The following is an 18878-nucleotide window of genomic DNA, read 5'->3' on the forward strand; positions in this document are numbered from 1 at the left end:
AAGGTCTAGGCAGCACCTTAGAGCCCCTCAGATGAACTCATTAGCCTCCATCTGAACGATCATTAATTAATTTCCCATTTCTTTGTCTCTCACATCCTTACTTGTTTGAACCCTTCCCCCTCCTCCCTTATCATCCCTTTTCTCTTCCCCAGATCTTCCTCTTTCCTTTCTCTTTCCTTTCAGCTTCTTCCTGCTGTTCTGCCATTGTTCTTTACTGTCGCTATTCTTTAAAAAACAACAGTAATCCTCTTAATTGTCACTTTATTTTCATATTTTTGGCGACACAGCTGTTTCAATACAGTGACAGTTTACCTGCTGAGATCTGGGGAGTCTGCATCGCTAATTACATTTTAAGTAATTAAATGTGTGTGTGTGCACACAACTACAGTGTGTATGGTATGTGACATACCATACACACTGTAGTTTGACAAGTTGAACCACAAAGTCACATTGCAAAATTAAATGGACAGTTGGGGTAAAATTGAAGTAAAAGGCCAAGTCACTTTTGAGGGATATAGGCGTACATGAAAGTTCAACTCAGTTCAATTTTGAGAAGGTTAGAGCACTTCATCTTTTCATCTCATGTCTTCATATTCTTTATTGTCCTGTCCTCATATGATTTGACCTTAGTGGACACACGGCATGAAACTGACCAATGGACCTGAAGAGTCAGAGATAGGAAAACAAGATACGTGTTTATCCAACTATCAGGTGAATTTGAACGTCTAACTGAAATAACTGTGCCAAGTCAGTCATTATTTATTCAACAGAATGTGGCATGCTGCATTTTACTTTATCGCAGCAATTATTTCCGCTTCAATTGGCGGTGCAAACTTTTTCACAATAATGGGAACATTGTGTTGAATTCTTCCATTTCTATCCTGATTTTGTGTTTCTATACGTCATTACAAGATGATAATGTAGATGGAAACCCATCAATGGAGAGGAAAGGACACACAAACTGACACATACACACAGCTTAATTATATTATAAAACACATACGTATAATCTTTAAACTAACAACTTTTTAACATCTCCTAATCTGCAATGATGTATAGCAACCAGTGTCTCCATAGTGACATGGAGGCAGCACCTTGGCTGTGAGCAGGGGATGATCAGCAGCCCTAAAATGCACTGTGGCCACTGTGACAAAGCAAAAGCATTATGTCTGTGAAAAACCTGAAATTCTGGCATGCGGTTATGCGCACAAGCACATATAGTATATGCACATACACGCGAGGAGACTATCCCTAACCCACAAACATCTCAAAGCAGTCTTCTCCCTTCATCACACCCTAATAGCTGTGATATTGAGCAGTTGTCGTTTAATCTTCGAGGAGAAATGCAAGCTGAGCCCCAAGATAAAAAAAGATGTCACATCTCTCAGCAATATCTCTGCACTGGCAATAAGTTCAGATTTCATTATACATTATTCAAGAGACAATCTTCTGCTCTAAATGAAATGTGCAAGACACCTAGATGGCTCTGACCCACAAGATGGGAAATCGGGAGTCTGAAATGATAAAATGGCACATTATGGGTGCTTCTTTTATACGATTGGTACATTTCTTTCTTTGGCAATGTTGGTCCTGAAGTACCACCACTCCTTACATGTTTGGGCTTTTTAGACCAGCAATAGGGAAAGCTGAGAAGGGGATTGGATCTCAGCGTATCCATGGAAACAGTCTTCACAACGAAGTGTCAATCTCTGCACTAAAAGGTTGCATCTGCATGATTGATAAGGGTGAGTGCACATGTGGCAAAAGAAGATGAGCGTTTGTGAGCGATGTGTTGGTAAAATTTCCTCAGCTTCAATATGTAAATATCCACATTTTAACAACGGGTGGTGCCACTTGATGCTGCATCGTTCATCATGGTTCTTGTTGTTTTTCTCTTCTGTCCAGGTTTCTTCTTTCTACTGGTCTTTCCTACAGTAATCTTCCTGCATTTATGTTAAATCAACACAGCTGCCACAAAGAAAACCTTTCAACTCGGAAAAAACAGAGAATTATCCTGCTGCGTTCTTTGTACAAAAGACGCGTGTTGTACTTTTGGCTAGACATCCCTTTATATCTTTATTTATTAAAATGTATTGTAGCAGGAAGAAGGAAAAGATAAAGTGCAAAATAGCCCTTTCCAAGAGTGAGTGAGAGCTAAAGGAGATAACTAAATGTCTCATTTCAGTTTCTTGAAATCTTCAAAAGAGAAAAGCACAGTGACGTACATAAAAGTAAAGAAAGTGGCTGTTTTAAGAACCTGCTGGATTTTCCAAGACTTCCCTGAGCAACAATGTGGAAGTATGCTGTTTCCTAAATCTTGTTTCCGCTTTGTAAACACTCCCCTCTTGCAGAAGGCTGTGGTCCACCAGGACCAAAATCTCACGCCACAAGAACAGTTTATTTCGAACTGCAGTGGGCCTCATCAACAAGGCTCGGGACCAGGGTTCAAAATTAGCACTATCCACCAGCCAAATGCTGGTAAAATATGCAGGCAGATTTGCTTCACTTACCAGACAAAAAACCCCAATGGTAATCTTTTGAGTGGTTGGTCAAATTTGAACATTCACTAGCTATTTGGCTGATAGATGAAAAAGTTAATTTTGAACCCTGCTCGGGACCCTCGGAACTCATCCTCTTTCATCAGCCAAATGTAATCAAATTTTGCACTGCCTATTGCCTACTCGGACATTCATTTTTTATTGTGTATTTTTATAGGGTAATAACAATATACAGTGTAAAACAAGCTAGCCTGGTTATCTTGCTCATGTCCATATTTTTAAAGTGACAGGTTTAGGATTGTTGTTATTCTCCTGGCTGGCGCCCAACTCTTACTTAGAATATTTGGATATACCTACAGTACATGTGCACTACAACTATGCACTTCAAAATACCAATCAAGGACAAAGTCCCTTTCAGACTTCTGACAAGATCAGGCCTCAGGGAGCAAAGGATGGGTGCTACTGCAGATCGTGCTGATTTGTCCCAGCCTAGATTCAAGATTCAAAATCCTTTATTAATCCCACAATGGGGAAATTCACACCGTTGCAGCAGCAAGGGATGAGAGGAAAGTAGAGGACACATGTTAACACACAACAATAATAAAATAATTAAATAGAGTAAATATTAAAATAGTAAAATGTATTTACAGTAATTGCACAGTAAATAGTAAAAAGTAAAATGTATTTACAGTAACTGCACAGTCACATGTTTTATTGTATGTCTTATGTTTTATCAGTCCTAGTGTGTGTATTTTGTCCATGTGGTCTATTGAGAGCAGTGCTGCTAGCAGCCTAGCAATGGAGAAAGACAGCAATTTATGTGCAGACAAACTTCACCTCATAAAATCCTGCAAAGGTGTTCTGTCTTCAAAACTACTTTCAGTTGTCATCTCTCAACTCTTAAATGCCACCTCACTGGTGTGCGTTTGACAGCATTCCTTAGAATGAGTGTATTGGAAACAAGTGTACAGAGGTTCGTGGTTGTTTGTGTATATTTTGTTTATTTATAGATTATAGAATATTTATATATTTAAAACCAACCTAGAAGACAATAAAAATATAGACACAATGAACATCATACAAACAACACACTTCTATACAAATGTCCCTAAACTAAATCATACGCCAAAGAATAAAAATGTGTTTTTAAGACGAGACCCTTTGTTTTCATTCTAGACTGTGGAACAGCTAAAAAGAACTGATTAGACAATCTTAGGTTCCTGGAGGAGTGATGTAGGGTAAGGAGATCTGCAATATAAGGGGCCAATCTCGGAGAGATATGATCCCTCCTTCTGGTACCAGTCAACAATCTAGCAGCCGCATTCTGGACAAGCTGCAGGCGTGATAAAGATGATTGGCAAATCCCAGAATGAAAGATGAAACCTAGATTTCTGGCAAAAGGGCGCACACTGGAGGCTAAAGTCCCCAGATTTTTCGGAAGTTCGTCAACTGAATTTGGGGGGCCAAACAACATGACTTCTGTCTTACTCTCATTAAGTTGGAGAAAGTTGTAAGTCATCCAGCACTTAATGTCTTTCAGGCAGTGAGAAAGGGACTTTAAAGAGTTGGTATCACCTGTTTTTAGAGGCCCTAAAATCGAACCTTGAGGTACACCGCATGTAATCGCTGCCGAAGAGGAGGAAATATTTCCAAATTTTTTAAATAAGAACTGAACCACTGTAGAGCAACAGCCTGGATCCCTACCCTATGCTGAAGGCGATCCAACAAGATGGCATGATCAACAGTGTCAAATGCAGCACTAAGGTTAGCAAGAGTAAAATAGCACAATTTCCTCCGTCACCAAACAGCAACAAATCATTTAGCACTTTAAGAAGTGCTGTTTCTGTGCTATGGTGATGGTGTACTCTGAACCCAGACTGAAAATTGTCCAAGACATTATTTTCACTTAAAAATGAAGAGAGCTGAGCAAGAACAACCTTCTCCAAAATCTTTGACATAAACGATAATTTAGAAATAGGCCTAAAGCTGTTAAAGTTACAGTTACTGTTAGGGTCAAGGTTGGGGTTTTTAATTAGAGGCTGAACCATACTATGTTTAAAGCTAGATGAGACTGTGCCATTCATAAGAGAGCTATTTATTACAGACAAGAGGCTGGGACCAATAGTATAAAATACCTCTTTCAAAAGACAAGAGGGGACAATATCTGAAGATACATAGGTAGGTTTCATGTGTGATATAATATCCATCAATGCTGACAGGGCCACAGGCACAAAACAATTCAGAGAAGCAGGGCATAGGATTGATTTAGAAGGGTCATGATCAGTAGGTGAAATACAAGATCTGATAGTGTCAACCTTGTTGATAAAAAAGCAAAAACATGTTCTGTGATTTCAAACGTAGCATCAGGGAGTGCTATAGCATGATTTAGTGCAGTATTTATTGCACTAAACAAAATGTTAGGGCTATGTGCATTTTTCTCTATGACATCAGAAAAATGCTTTGCTTTAGATGCTTTGACAAGGCGTTGGTAGGATACCTGTTGATCTCTCAGTATCTCATAGGACACTTGCAGTTTATCTTATTTCCATTTCCTCTCTGCTTTTCTACACTTTTGTCTAAGGACATGAGTCTCACTGTTAAGCCAAGGTTGGGCTTTGACTTTGGGTCACTTCAGTTTAAAAGGGGCAACAATATCAAGAACATCTGTGACAGTGGTATTAAACCGAGTAACTAGCTTATCTGTAGACAGAGAGGCGGATGTTATCTCTGTAGGGCTAGCAAAAGGACAAACTATGAAAACATCAGAAAATTACCTAGCGGTGGACGGCTTCAGTGCTTGGATGTAGCGATCTGGCAAGCAAGGTTTAGGTAATGCATTAGAAAGTGATGCATTAAAAATCACAGGTTTATGGTCAGATAGACTAGCAACATCCAGCTCAATATTTAAAACAGGAAAGCCTAATGATAAAACAAGATCCAGTGTATGACCATGTTTGTGTGTGGGACCAGTTACAGTTACAATCTTATCCGAGTTGGGCACAATCAAGGATAGAAACTCCGAACATTCACTGATAAAGTCCTTATTGTACTTTGGGGGTCTATACACCAGTGCACAAATAAGTGGGCAGGACAAATCAACCTTAAATGCTTGCACCTCAAAACTAGTGTACTTATCAATGATGGCATTTATAGCGATTTTTTAAGATTGTCGCTAAACCCCCACCCCTGCCAGAGGATCTGGGAGAACTAAAAAAGTCACAATCACATGCAGCCAAATAAAAAGTCTAGATCACGTGATAGAAAGAAGTCATTTAAAATTAATGTTTTGTTTGAAAGTGATTGCACATTCAACAATGCGAATTTAGGGATTGTATCCACAGCCCGTGCTGATCCTATTCAATCATTTGAACAGCCAAGGCAACGGAGATTACCATAGTTGACTCCTCGTCTTTTGCGGCCAGAGGAGTGATGATGTCTTCGGATGTTTGTAATTCTTGTGGGAATGATAATGGAGGTGGGGGTATAAAAACTGATTGCCCTGTTGGACTGAAGACCAGTTCCCTGACTTGTGTAGGGTTTGTTCTTAAGTTAGTCATGCTCTAACATTAGACAAGCTCCATGATGATGAAGGTGACAAGGGAGAGTAGGTAGTAACTGACAAGGGGGGGCCTGGAGGGGGAGCTCTCAAGGGTAAGGTATGCTTCTACTGCTGTAGAGGAAGAGGGGTGTGATTAGGGCATGTGCTTGTGCATGTGCGCAAGATGTAAACAGTCAGTCACAGTAAACAGTCAGTCACAGGTGGGTAACAAACATTTTTTAGGGCCTTCTAAAAGTGTGTTAGCGCAGTTGGTCGGGATTTTCAGTGTTTTCTAATTTGTGCTTAGCAAGAGCAGAATAAGACGAAAAGCAGAACAACCCATGGACACATTTTCCACCCAGCAACAGAAGGATCAAAGAAGTCATAGTTCTGAGCTAAGCCAAAAAACCTTAATGTGCACATTGCATAGCCCAATTTTGAATAGCAGCAGCTGATGTTGAACTTTACTTGAATTCAATCATGTCCTACTAGAGTGGCAAGAAATTCACTGTTAATACAAATTAAGCATAAAAGACATCCACCTCCATCCCCCTAGACCCCTTCCCCCTCTATTCACCTGCATGTAATGCATTCATTACTGTGACACCCATCTAACACAAGAGTTTTCGTTCCCAGAGTGTTGGCTCCAATAAACCCCTTATTCATTTTTACTCCAGCCCAACCCCCACAAGAACAAGCTGAGAAACAAGATCCTTACTCCACAGTTGCAGCGGATGGACTGGGCTGAAAGGTTAGGAAAGTGACAGTAAAGGCCAACTTATGATGTTGAGCGGCAAGATGCGAGGAAGCCAGGTCTCTTAGCAACAGTTATGCCTCTCTGCTTACACTGTGATACCAGCTGGAAAAAAAACGTTTGGTGTTTGTGTTTGTGTGAGAAGATATATATGTGTCTTCCCAACTGTAGCAGGTGTCAGTTTGACCACAAAAAGCTTAGCATAATGTCTTGTGGCAACTCAGACCAAAAACAACGGCTTGTGTTTTCTGTGTGTGTGTGTGTGTGTGTGTGTGTGTGTGTGTGTGTGTGTGTGTGTGTGTGTGTGTGTGTGTGTGTGTGTGTGAAATGGGTAGCATATAATCTGTACATCCATTTTCTATAAGTGATCGTTAGTATTGCCAACTAAATAATCAGTTTCTTTACCATATTCACTATATACCTACACTGTATACTTTGTGCAAGCATGTGTAAAAGTCTTACCTGTGTATGTGTGTGTGTGTGTGTGTGTGTGTGTGTGTGTGTGTGTGTGTGTGTGTGTGTGTGTGTGTGTGTGTGTGAGAGAGAGAGAGCACTGCATTTTATCTGTAATAAAGTGAGGACTTACAGTCATACTGAAGTACTGATGAGCTGAAGTTTAAAGTAATGATGTTATAGTATTAATTAATACATCATCAGTTTGTTTTCAGCTGCTCAGCACAATTTTGACTTGATCCCTTAGCTACTGTACAGTATGTGCAAAAGGTTTTTCAGTAGTGTGTGTGGATGCTTTTAACAATGGTGGGAGAGTTGCTGTTTGAATCATGGCACACACATCTTGGCCTTCATATTTGTGGTTGTGTGCATGCTCAGATCTAATTCTATGACTGTGCCTCTGTACTGTCTTGTTCTGTGACACCAACATTGTAAGAAATGTGTTTAAGATACGCAACACATGCAAGTGCATTGCACCCTCTTGAGTTGAGACATAAAAACGTCCATGTCCTTCCCTTACAGCAGGGAGGGAAACGTAAATTTCATCAACTCTGAATGCTACCAGCCTCAACACTGACAGTTCACTGCTAATCGATTTATGCGAAACTAATGAGTGACAGTTTAATTCAGCTTTTCATGACAGCCTAATTGAGTTGTCATGACATGAAAAAAGATGTATATATATATATATATATATATATATATATATATATATATATATATATATATATACAATATCTTCAATATGGTGTCCCTATTCTCTTACTGGTAATTCATACCCTACACTGACCTATGTCTAGCTGCTTAAATCTTCAGGGTTTAAAATTTCATTATTAAGTCCATTTACGTGGAGCTCAAAGACTCAGCAGCTGTCCTTCTGTGTACCCTAATGAAAGTCAACATTATATGAATGCACAGCAAAAATTAAAACATAAAAAAGACACATGCTGTAGACCCTTCCTGCTGTAAAAAACACATATTAGTAACTAAACTTACTGTTGACTGTTTTGTGCACCCACTTATTGAAGAACCACAAGGCCTTTTAATGTCAACAAATGAAATATGACAGAACTAATTTCTTACAACATGAAAAGGACTTACAAATTAAACACAATTTCGGGCGGTTTCCCAGACAGTGTTTAAATTAGGCCAAGACTAGGCCTTAATCTAGAATAGTTAATCACTGCTCAATAAATGGCTTTCTGAAACACAGACTAATTAGAGATTAAGAACACCTGGACTATGAAGTTTTGTACTAAAGTAAACAAGATTAATTTAAAACCACCTGTGCCAGTCTGAATTAGCTGGACTGAGGTTGCCTATAAAACATGGAATGGACCTTGAAACACCTAAAACATAAGGAACTGGAGAAGGAAATTCAAGGAAAGCAATGGCAGCAGAAAAGAGACTGTGATCAAAAAACTTTAGTGAGCATGAGAAAAGTCTTTTAAAGACAATAGTATCAAGACACCCGGTCATTGAAGACAAACAGCACACATCTGCTGTGGAATCAAAGAAAAGGAATGCATGGAAATCCATCTGTAATGAATTTAATGCAAATGAACAAACATCCACAAGAACAATACAACAGCTTCAGGTAAGGATTGTCAATTTGTATTACCTTGATAGCTGTATTTTATTACTGTTCTGTGATATCAATGGATTGACACTACAGTATTATATTCGGTACAGGTTTTGTGGAAGAATATAAAAATCAACCTTAAAAAAAACTGCTGCAGAAGCCCGAAGAGAGAGGTTTAAGACTGGTGGAGGACCTGCAAATAAAGATACTGATCAGTTGGATGACTTACTGACAGGAATAATGGAGAACCAGCAACCTTTGGAGAACATACCAGATGATGACCATCTAGACAGTTCAGATGAGGGATCACACACACATACTACAATGGGTATATTTTGGCATTTCGTACTCTCCTTTCAAACTTTCCTTTCTTTGTTTCATTCTCTTTCATTTGATGTGGAACATTTCTCATTTAATGTGCATTATTTGATTATATATGAACTGTTCTTTCTTTCAAGGAGAAAGTCAAAGGGACATAACTGAAGCGCTGCAAGGTAATTTACCCTCCACATCCTCAGAAACTAGGGTGGCAGTGTCTGCCAGTACCGGTCATCAAAACAAAAGAGTCACAATCCACGAAAAGCTGGCCATTGAATTTCATGAACACAAGTGACACAACACAAAAATGAAGATCCTCCAAGTAGAACTGGAAATGAAGATGAAGGAGAGAGAGAGATGCAACTGTCTCAAATATCACAACAATGAATATGGAATAAAAATTGTTTATTAAATCATTTTTGATGTTTTGGGTGTTTCTTTAATATACCAGACAAATACTTTTAAAATACATTCACACAGTCATTCGCTCATTACATGTGAAAATGTATCAGATCCCAGCAGAAGTGTGACAAGGCAATGTCAAAAGTGACACAATGCAAAAGCATCTCTGTAGGCAAGTCCTTATGTGTGGTCTGTTGTAAATGGTGGTATATCTAGATTGTCATCCTCCTGTATCGGGGGATCTGGGCATCCATGCTGTTTCAGGTAGTTGTGAAGAACGGCTGTTGCAATGATAACGGTGCAGCATCTTCTTGGTTGGAATCAAAGTGTTTTCCGAAGGCACTGAAAGCGACTCTTCCAAACCCCAAACATGCGCTCTACTAGTCCCCTAGTGCGCATATGAGCCTGGTTGTAGCGCCTTTGCTCAGTAGTTGTTGGGTGCAAGTATGGTGTAAACAGAAAATTCTTCTGAGCATACCTACTGTCACCAAGCAATATTCCCTTGTGATCTCCTCTTTCAAACTGAGAACACAGAGATGAGTTAAGGAAGATCCGGGAATCATGAGTTGCACCTTTCCAACGTGCAACAATGTTTGAAAACTGTAACTGGGGAGTGCATACACCTTGGACATTTATAGAAAACCAGTTCATGCGGTTCCTGTATTCCTCAACATCTGGAGAAGAGGGACGTTTTATGGGAATATGGCTTCCATCTATGCAGCCTATGACTCCTGGGAAGTTCCCATATTCCCATATGTAAACCATATGTAAACAGAAAATTCTTCTGAGCATACCTACTGTCACCAAGCAATATTCCCTTGTGATCTCCTCTTTCAAACTGAGAACACAGAGATGAGTTAAGGAAGATCCGGGAATCATGAGTTGCACCTTTCCAACGTGCAACAATGTTTGAAAACTGTAACTGGGGAGTGCATACACCTTGGACATTTATAGAAAACCAGTTCATGCGGTTCCTGTATTCCTCAACATCTGGAGAAGAGGGACGTTTTATGGGAATATGGCTTCCATCTATGCAGCCTATGACTCCTGGGAAGTTCCCATATTCATAGAATTGTACCTTGTAGTTTGCCTGGGTTGCAGCATCAGGGAAGTTTATGTAATGTCTTCTCAATTCACAAATAGCCATGCATACTCTGTGAATGACTTTACATACTGTAGGTTCACTGACACCACATAAGTCCCCAGTTTCTCTGTGAAAGGTGCCACATGCCAAAAATCGTAAAGTTATGAGCACCTGCAGACAAACTGCTACAGGCCGTCCTCTTTGGGTAACAGATGAAAGCCTTGGTTCCAAAAGTGAAATGAGATCCACAACATTTACTTTATGCATTCGAAAACGATCTCGAAAACTAATGTCATCAAAGCATTGCAATGGGTCACTTCTGTCAGCAAGAACTTGCCTAGCTGGTGGTATTCGTTGTTCTTCATTGACATACTCCAAGTAATCCATGTGTCTTTTTTAACAAACAACTTGTAATCTGAAGTTAAACCTGCCTCCTGGGTAGTTTAATTTAAGCCTCAATTTAGTCCTGAAGTATCTCTGATCTTCCTTCAGGAAATCAGCTTAGTTTATCCAGGACTAGGCCAAGTCTAGGACTATTTTACAACATGACCAAGAAAGCAGATTTCTGTTAGTCTGCGTTAAAAGGCCTTTTCAGTCTAGGACTAGCCTTAATCTCTGTCTGGGAAACCGCCCCTTTATGTCATACAAAGTGCTTGTCTGAAATGAAGATCTCTGGTGACATCTGCTGTTTGAAAAGAATAACTTACTGCATGTAATATTTTTCTGCTTTGTTTATGATGTTGAAGAAGTAACAAAACAAAATATAAACATTTAATAATTTATGCTATGTGTGTATTACCAATACCGCAATTTATTTTCTCATTAGTTTCACTTATTAGTCACGGATTTTGAATTAAGCAGACAGGTCACAGTTTCAACATTGGCCAAGGTTGCTAGGTAAAGTTAGCTAGTCTAACATTAAAGTTACACTAAAAAGTTGTGTGCAACTACCAACATCACTCTGATGATAGACTAAAAAAAAAGAAATATGTACCTGAAGATAAAATGAAAGGAATAAAGAAAACAACATGCACTTCCTGGTAAGTGACCCAACAAATAGCTTGAACAGAGACAAGAGTAGCCTAACATGTTAGCTAGTTAGCTTGCTAACATAACCACTAACGTTAGCTATGACTGCTAGAAGAGTAAAGAACATAGTAATAGGACAAAGGGGATACATGCTGCAGTACAAAATCATAAAACAAAGTATAGCCAAAATAAAAGCAAGTTCGCTGACTAAATAGTTAAACTTGGAAGTAAATATAACATTTAGATAATGGTAAAAAAAAATAAAAATAATTAATGAATCTAAATCGCTTTTTAATGCTTTACAGATCAGTTGTAAGCCATTAATATGAACAACTTTTGGGTTGCAGCTGGTGTTTATTCTCCTCCACCAGGACACTTTCTTATCTAGTTTTTTGGTTTCCTATGGAGAGTTTGACCTCTGAGCTTTTGGAAAAGAGCTGCAAATCATTCAGTTATTGTGAACCTTTCTTAATGAGTTATTAACATTTGTAATTACCGTCAACTTTCTAACTTTTGCAACAGCCTTAGCAAGTGAGAAACTCATCACCCTTTATTATTGGCTTATTGACATATATTAATTGCAGATTTGATATTTGTCTCTCTTTGCTATTGACTTACAGTAATGAAAATAACTTTCAAATAAGCCATAGATGTGTTGGCTTATTAAAGAGTGAAAATACCTTATTTCTTTTTTTTAACTTTATGATGAATATTAATGACTCAGCAGCAGTGAAACAACCTGGCCACCCAAAAGTTGTTCTTAGTAATGGATTATAACTGATCTATAAAGCATTATCACATCATCACCATTAACAAAGCCATTAGTCACAATTTATAAGACCTTTCTAAAGGCGACTTATTAGAAAGTGGTACCAAAATATATTTAAAGACATGAGAGGGAAAAGCATATTTAGTTTTGTTTAGAATAATTAAATAGCTGTGTAAGGCTCTCTGAAAACCTATCACTTAAGCAGCAAATTTTACATCTTAGCTAAATTTCAGAACCATAGCCAGCTCCAGTTCAGAACCAAGGTCAGCTCTACAACTAGGACCCAGGTCAGAACCAGAGACTGTACAGTCTATGGTTAGAACCAAGACCTAATGAGACTACCCTCAGTATTGTATTATTACAGACCTTATGTTAATTGTTTCATACAAACCTTATGTGGTTGTCATACGCCAAATAAAGAGGTTTGTTTTAATAAAACAAAAAAAAGAAACAAACAAAATAATCACAAATCATTTAGATGTAGGCCTAATTACTGTATGAAACATAACATATACATTGCTGCACATTGTAACTTTCCCCATTTCATCAGCTTACTTTTTGTTTGTTTTTTATGAGACACAAATACAATATCCATATGGTTAAAATTCGGTAGCGTATAAAAAAAAAGATTTATTGAATGTTTGACGCAAACGCCAATATTAGGTAGCTGCTAAAAAAAAACATTCCGACTTATGAAATACACTTTTACAATGTCTTGGATTTAGTATCTACAGGCCTACAGTAGATCAGTGGTTGCTTCGTTTTTTATAGTGACGCTTTTAAAGTGAAATCCAGGTATTTCCGGTACAATGCTGTCTCTCTCTCGCTCACTTGACGCAGCTACCTCCACACGGTTGCGCATCCCTGGACGGAGCTGTCAGCAAAACTCAAAAGAAGCAAGAGACAAGCTGGTACGTTGTGGGAAACTGCTTTTGAGTAAACACGGTAAGACGAGGAGTGTTTGTGTCTGAAGATATATAGAACGACGACAGCCTCAATCTTTTTTTCCGGGGACGCGAGCGGCTACAGAAGCCAGTTAAAACGGTTGTTGTTGGAAGCGAATTGTTTTGGAGTTTGGTGTGATTTCTGAACACTTTCCACACTGCCGACGTTATCCAGTAACACAATCGATGCTGTTGGAGTCGTTTATAAAACTGGCAACTGCTGATTTTGAGTTATTATCTATCTGAGTTATTTAAGCCCTTAAAAGACCCCCTTGTAGTTGTGTAGAGACTCACGTAGGCACCGTTGCAGGAGGTGTTGCTGATGCAGGAGTGAGGTCTGGATTTAGTGAATCTGTGGAACTCAGTGACTTCGTTTCATTGGACAAATGATTTCAATTAAATAACTGACTTGCAGGATCTCCCCCAAGACTGAAGCTCGACAACCTACATCTTCCTCTGTGTTGCCATCACCATCGTGCAAGGACTATGTTGATGAAGGAGTACCGCATCTGCATGCCTCTCACAGTGGAGGAGGTAGGTGGAAGTTTTCTTTGTTTTCGTGATGTTTTGCATCCTGCTCTGTCTGCTGATTGTCTACTCTTCCAGTTCCATCACAAAATGCGTGGCTGACAGCTACAGAGTTGCCAGGTCAGCACGTTCTGTTTGATTTAACGGATTATTGCAAAGTTGTCAGTGATGCAATTATCATTTTTGCACCAAAGGACATATTGAGATACCACCGCCAGGTGGAGCTGCTGTTGTCTCTCTTTAAGCCTACTGTTTTGTGTTCAAGAGAAGTCGTGCTATTTAAGAGAGATTGTGTACAGTAGCAGCACAAGAGGGAATTGTGTTATTATTGGACGCATCGTGCATCTATTTTACTTTGAGTGTTTGGATTTTGATCGCATACGTTGTTGTTAAAAGTAATCTGTGTTGACACAAAATGTTTTCTACCTGTGTTCACATCTGTATTGTTTCTTCTCCAGACACCACTGTATTTAATAATTGCAAGGTCACATATTATGAGGACTCATGTGTTGTTACCTTTGTCCTGCTTATTTTAGGTTGCTTGTAATTTTTTTTGAATGCATGCATTCTATAGTACTCTGTCTCAGAGCTAAATGACTAAAATGCAGATTTAATGCACTTTTTTTTCATATTGATCATGTTTCATCTGTACAGAGTGAGACACATTCACACACATTATTTGTGTTTTGTGTAAGGATTAGGGAAATAAGCATTTGCAGGCTGAAGTCGCCCTCAGGTCACAGTGACACAGAAACAGCCTCACGATCAAGTAATGCTGCTGTGTTTTGACATTTTAGGATCCAAATAAGATACAATATTTCTTAAACATTCAGCGCTCAGCTCAGTTGTGACTGTATTTATTTGGTTTTTGCTTGGTCTCACACTCTTTTTTTATCTGCTCTAGTGTTACCTTTCTATATGTCATGTCTGAACCTAAACAACAGATGTTTCAGCTGAAGTGTTTTATGAGATTAATTGTCATAAAGGTTTTACACACCATTGAACCCAGTTTAAGATGTGACATGAGCTGCCACTTAAAGGGAGTCGGTGACTCTTCTAAATAAGTGTGTTACCACAGTGATTCATAGAGTCACTACCATTAAGTTGTGTCTTAGTCAGCTGTGTTTGTGAAGATACAATCCTTCACTGCAGTCGAGCTAAGCCCATTGTTGTGTTCTTAGGTTGAATGAGGATGATTTCTGTACTTTTAATCAGAGAGCTGACTTGAACACCCTCCCCTGAAGTCTATTGATCCTTATCTTGCTCTGTTTCATGTTTATAATTACCAGGATGCTGCTTTATCACATTGTGTCCTATGGCTGATTGGCTCTTCTTCTTTGCTTCGCTCCAGTGGTGATGGAAGACACTGTTGTCCTCTGTGGCCAGCTAAAGGCTATCACATCTGTTGTTGTGATGGTAATAATGGGGTCCAACTTAATCTATTGATCTGTTATTGACTTGACAAATGAACATTTGTAATCTATTAATTTTTGCAGCATGCAAGTACACATCCGTACACACAAAGACACTTACATAATAGTCATCAACAATATTGTGTGTGTGTGTGTGTGTGTGTGTGTGTGTGTGTGTGTGTGAAATGGGTAGCATATAATTTGTACATCCGTTTTCTATAAGTGATCGTTAGTATCGCCAGCTAAATAATCAGTGTTTCTTTACCATATTCACTATATACCTATACTGTATACTTTGTGCAAGCATGTGTAAAAGTCTTACCTGTGTGTGTGTGTGTGTGTGTGTGTGTGTGTGTGTGTGTGTGTGTGTGTGTGTTTAAAAGCAAAAAAAAACTCTTTACACAGTGGAAATGACAAAACTAATTGTGAGTGGATCTCTCTCCTTCTAAAACAGTTTTAAGCAGCGGGTGATGATTTTAAAATGCAAACATAGAGTATAAGGAAACACGTTTTTTGCTCTTTCCTAATTTTAACCCAGCAGCAACCAATTACATTTCAAAGTGGTCAATATCTTTCAGTAATGCTGTCATCTGGACTGGTGCAAATTACGTATTGTACTGCTATGTGTTCCTGTGATAATGGAGGCATGATAAATCATCTCACAGAGTCAGTATACCCGATTCATGGTGAGCAATGATTCATTTAATAATAATAATAATAATAATAATAATAACTTGTATTTATATAGCACTTGTCTTGATTAAGGTGACATCAGCCAGTCAGTGAAAGGTCAGTCTCTGGGGGTTTCCATATGTTTGTTTGTGTCCCTGCATATTGAGATGCCCCACAGCACGTCCAGGCCCAGACCCAAGATCTTGTTTACATCCCCAGAGTGGAGACTCTGTGCTCTGACTAACGAGAAGCCTGTTCCTGCGTTGTTCCCCGAGGAGCTCGTAGCTCAGCCAGGCTGTGACCTGGCTCACACACACCAGATGGAGAGTAGCGTGCTCACTAAGATGATATGCTAGACGTCAAAGGATGAGCCAGGGAGAGAAAGAGAGGGTATGCATGTAATGCATGTGTGTTGAGAGGGGGATTGATCGCTTTGTGTAACCGTCTGAGTCTGCCTAAGTCAGCATGATTTGGTTTTGGCCTTTTGAATTGTTTTGCGGATTGATGATTCTCTTAAACGAGACCTATTATGCTTTTCTGTATTTTCTGTCATATCTATAATGTTACAATGTCGGATGATCATGTTAAACGTGGACAAAGCTCAAATAATGAGGTAAACGTATGTTTAAAGAAATCCCTGTGAGCCAAAACCTAAGATTTCCTACTATTCTGAACACTCCGGTTTCAACAGTTTTTTCTCCTCTCGGTTCCGAATGATGTCTTACCAAGCCGGTTTTCCATATATGGTCATCTTCTCCAGGCAGGCACGCTACTGCAGTGTCTATATTACATACTCTGCCACACGTAGCTACATGCTAAGTCAGGGAAAGCTGTAATGTTGGCTACCTAATTTCTTCCAACTTTCGGGTCACATTCCTGCTGGAACATGTCCGGTTGTGTAGTATTTAGTTTAGAAGCCTTTGTTGGTGATTTTTCACAGTATAAAGTCCTGCTGTATACTCTGTTGCAGTCAGTTTCCGGCTGCAACGGACTGTATAGAGGCAGCCACGGCAGAGCACAGATGCGGAGACTTTAGAGCAGACTGGGCTTTTTCGGGAGGCAGGCTTAAAGAGATAGGTGCTACAGAGCGTCTCAGACAGAGGGTGAATACAGGTGCAGCAGCCATGGGCAGTATGACAAAAAAAAAAAAAAATTAACATAAAAGTATGTAAATATGTTCTTGTAGAAACACAAAATACAAGCACCTGTATGCACAGAGTATTCAGATATTGAGGAAGTTTAGGATATGGCATCCCCACACCCTGACAAGTATTTTGATACTCATGTGCTAGCACTTAGCTTATCATAAAGAGTAGAAACAGGAGGAAACGGTTAGCTTGCTCTGTCCAATGGTAACAAAATCTGCCTAGCAGCACCTTTAATAGCTCACTAATAAACACGCTATATCGGGACCAGTAACTTCCTGGAGTTTCCACTGGTTGCCTGGCCACTGCTCTCATCCAAAAAATAGTCTGGCACATATGTTGGTGCGAGATATAACATGTTAGTTGGGGAGCTTTAGATGTTTGGGTACAGTAGGTGGATTTTGTTAACTTGGAACAGAGCCACACTAGCTGTTTCCCTGTTTCCAGTTTCTAAGCTAAGCTAGCTAGCTGCTCCTGCTACATACTTACTATAAAGACATGAGAATTGTATCAATCTTGTAATTTAACTCTTGGTAAGAAATAAGCATATTTCCCAAGATTTCTTTAAGTCCTAGATGAACAAAATGTATCAAACCCAAACTATCTGGTTTGGTGTACTGCTACTGTTAGCCTTTTTATGCTGTAACTTAAGTATTGAGTTGAATATGTCTTTTAGGTGTTCCCCTGTGTTTTAGTTGTATTTTTTCTTCTTCTAATATGCCTCAAAGCTACTATACCGCAACTAGTTTCCCCATAGGGATAAAGTACTATACTAGATTATTGTCTGATGATATCTTCAATACCCACTACAACAAATCACAATTCATTCTGACGTTCATTTTCAGACTACACTGAGCAGAGCTTTCACTGCCTCATCAATTACCATGCGGTTTCCTTGGCAATTAATTAACCATTCACTGGTTAAAGAACAGAGTGTCTTTTCTGCACCTGAGCAGCAGTTGAATTACCATCATCGCTTGCTTGATCAGATCCTGAGTAATGAGCTTTGGAGAATGAGTTGAGGAAATAAGAACATCATCTTTGCTCTGTAAAAAAACAGGGTAAGTGTCAGCTTGCCATCGATGGATGAGCATCACAAGATGATGCTCATCCATCAATCCATTCATTGGCAATACCCACTTACCTTTTAACTTGGAACTAAAGACACAATGATACTATATTGAGAAATAGACTGCCACAGGCAGTGTTGATAACCTAAAATATTAGATTTCTGCTATGCAAACTATGCAGTCCCTCATATAGTGAATTATCCCTTTAGTTGGTGTTCTCATAAGACAAAAGCCACATCACTAAGTGCCTCTAGTACTGGGTTTTACAGGTGTTGAGCATAATACCATTAATGGGTGTGTGATCTTTTTGATCTAGTGAAGATAAAGGTCCTAGCTGATAGTAGAAATTGTCAGGGAGCCAGCAACCGTTGATCAGAGCCCTAACAATAAAACAATCTGATTTGAAGCAAATAAAAAAAAAATTAAATAAGGGACAAGGGGATCACCAATTAGATAAACCAGGTGGGGAAAGAAACAATGAAGAATACATAAATTTATGCTTAAAGTCGTTGGTGGTTATTTAAGTATTGAGTTGAATATGTCTTTTAGGTTTTCCCCTGTGTTTTAGTTGCTTCTATTTCTTCTTTTTATTGTGTGTATTTTTTTTCTTCTTCTAATATGCCTCAAAGCTACTATACCGCAACTAGTTTCCCCATAGGGATAAAGTACTATACTATATT

General features: G+C 39.0%; 1 protein-coding gene and 2 long non-coding RNA genes across 4 annotated transcripts in view; 2 read left to right on the top strand and 1 right to left on the bottom strand.

Moving 5' to 3' along the window:
• Nucleotides 1-4557: 4557 nt before the first annotated feature.
• Nucleotides 4558-16589, bottom strand: LOC116059404. Its single transcript, XR_004107304.2, has 3 exons — nt 16580-16589; nt 15727-15730; nt 4558-4813 (listed from the first exon to the last, which is right to left on the bottom strand). It is a non-coding gene; the product is annotated as an uncharacterized LOC116059404 (long non-coding RNA).
• LOC116059403 lies at nt 8615-9420 on the top strand. The gene is made up of 3 exons (XR_004107303.2): nt 8615-8840; nt 8936-9153; nt 9284-9420. It is a non-coding gene; the product is annotated as an uncharacterized LOC116059403 (long non-coding RNA).
• Nucleotides 13113-18878, top strand: part of pitpnc1a (phosphatidylinositol transfer protein cytoplasmic 1a) — a 48986-nt gene continuing 43220 nt past the window's right edge. Inside the window, exons 1-2 of one of the 2 annotated variants that reach the window (XM_031312440.2) lie at nt 13113-13372; nt 13787-13905. In XM_031312440.2, the coding sequence (XP_031168300.1) occupies nt 13237-13372; nt 13787-13905 (255 nt within the window). In that variant the 5' untranslated portion in view covers nt 13113-13236. The remainder of the gene's footprint in view (nt 13373-13786; nt 13906-18878) is intronic. The other variant, XM_031312441.2, reaches the window with a different exon arrangement.

This window comes from Sander lucioperca, chromosome 21 (assembly GCF_008315115.2).
Source record: "Sander lucioperca isolate FBNREF2018 chromosome 21, SLUC_FBN_1.2, whole genome shotgun sequence".
NCBI lineage: Eukaryota > Metazoa > Chordata > Actinopteri > Perciformes > Percidae > Sander > Sander lucioperca.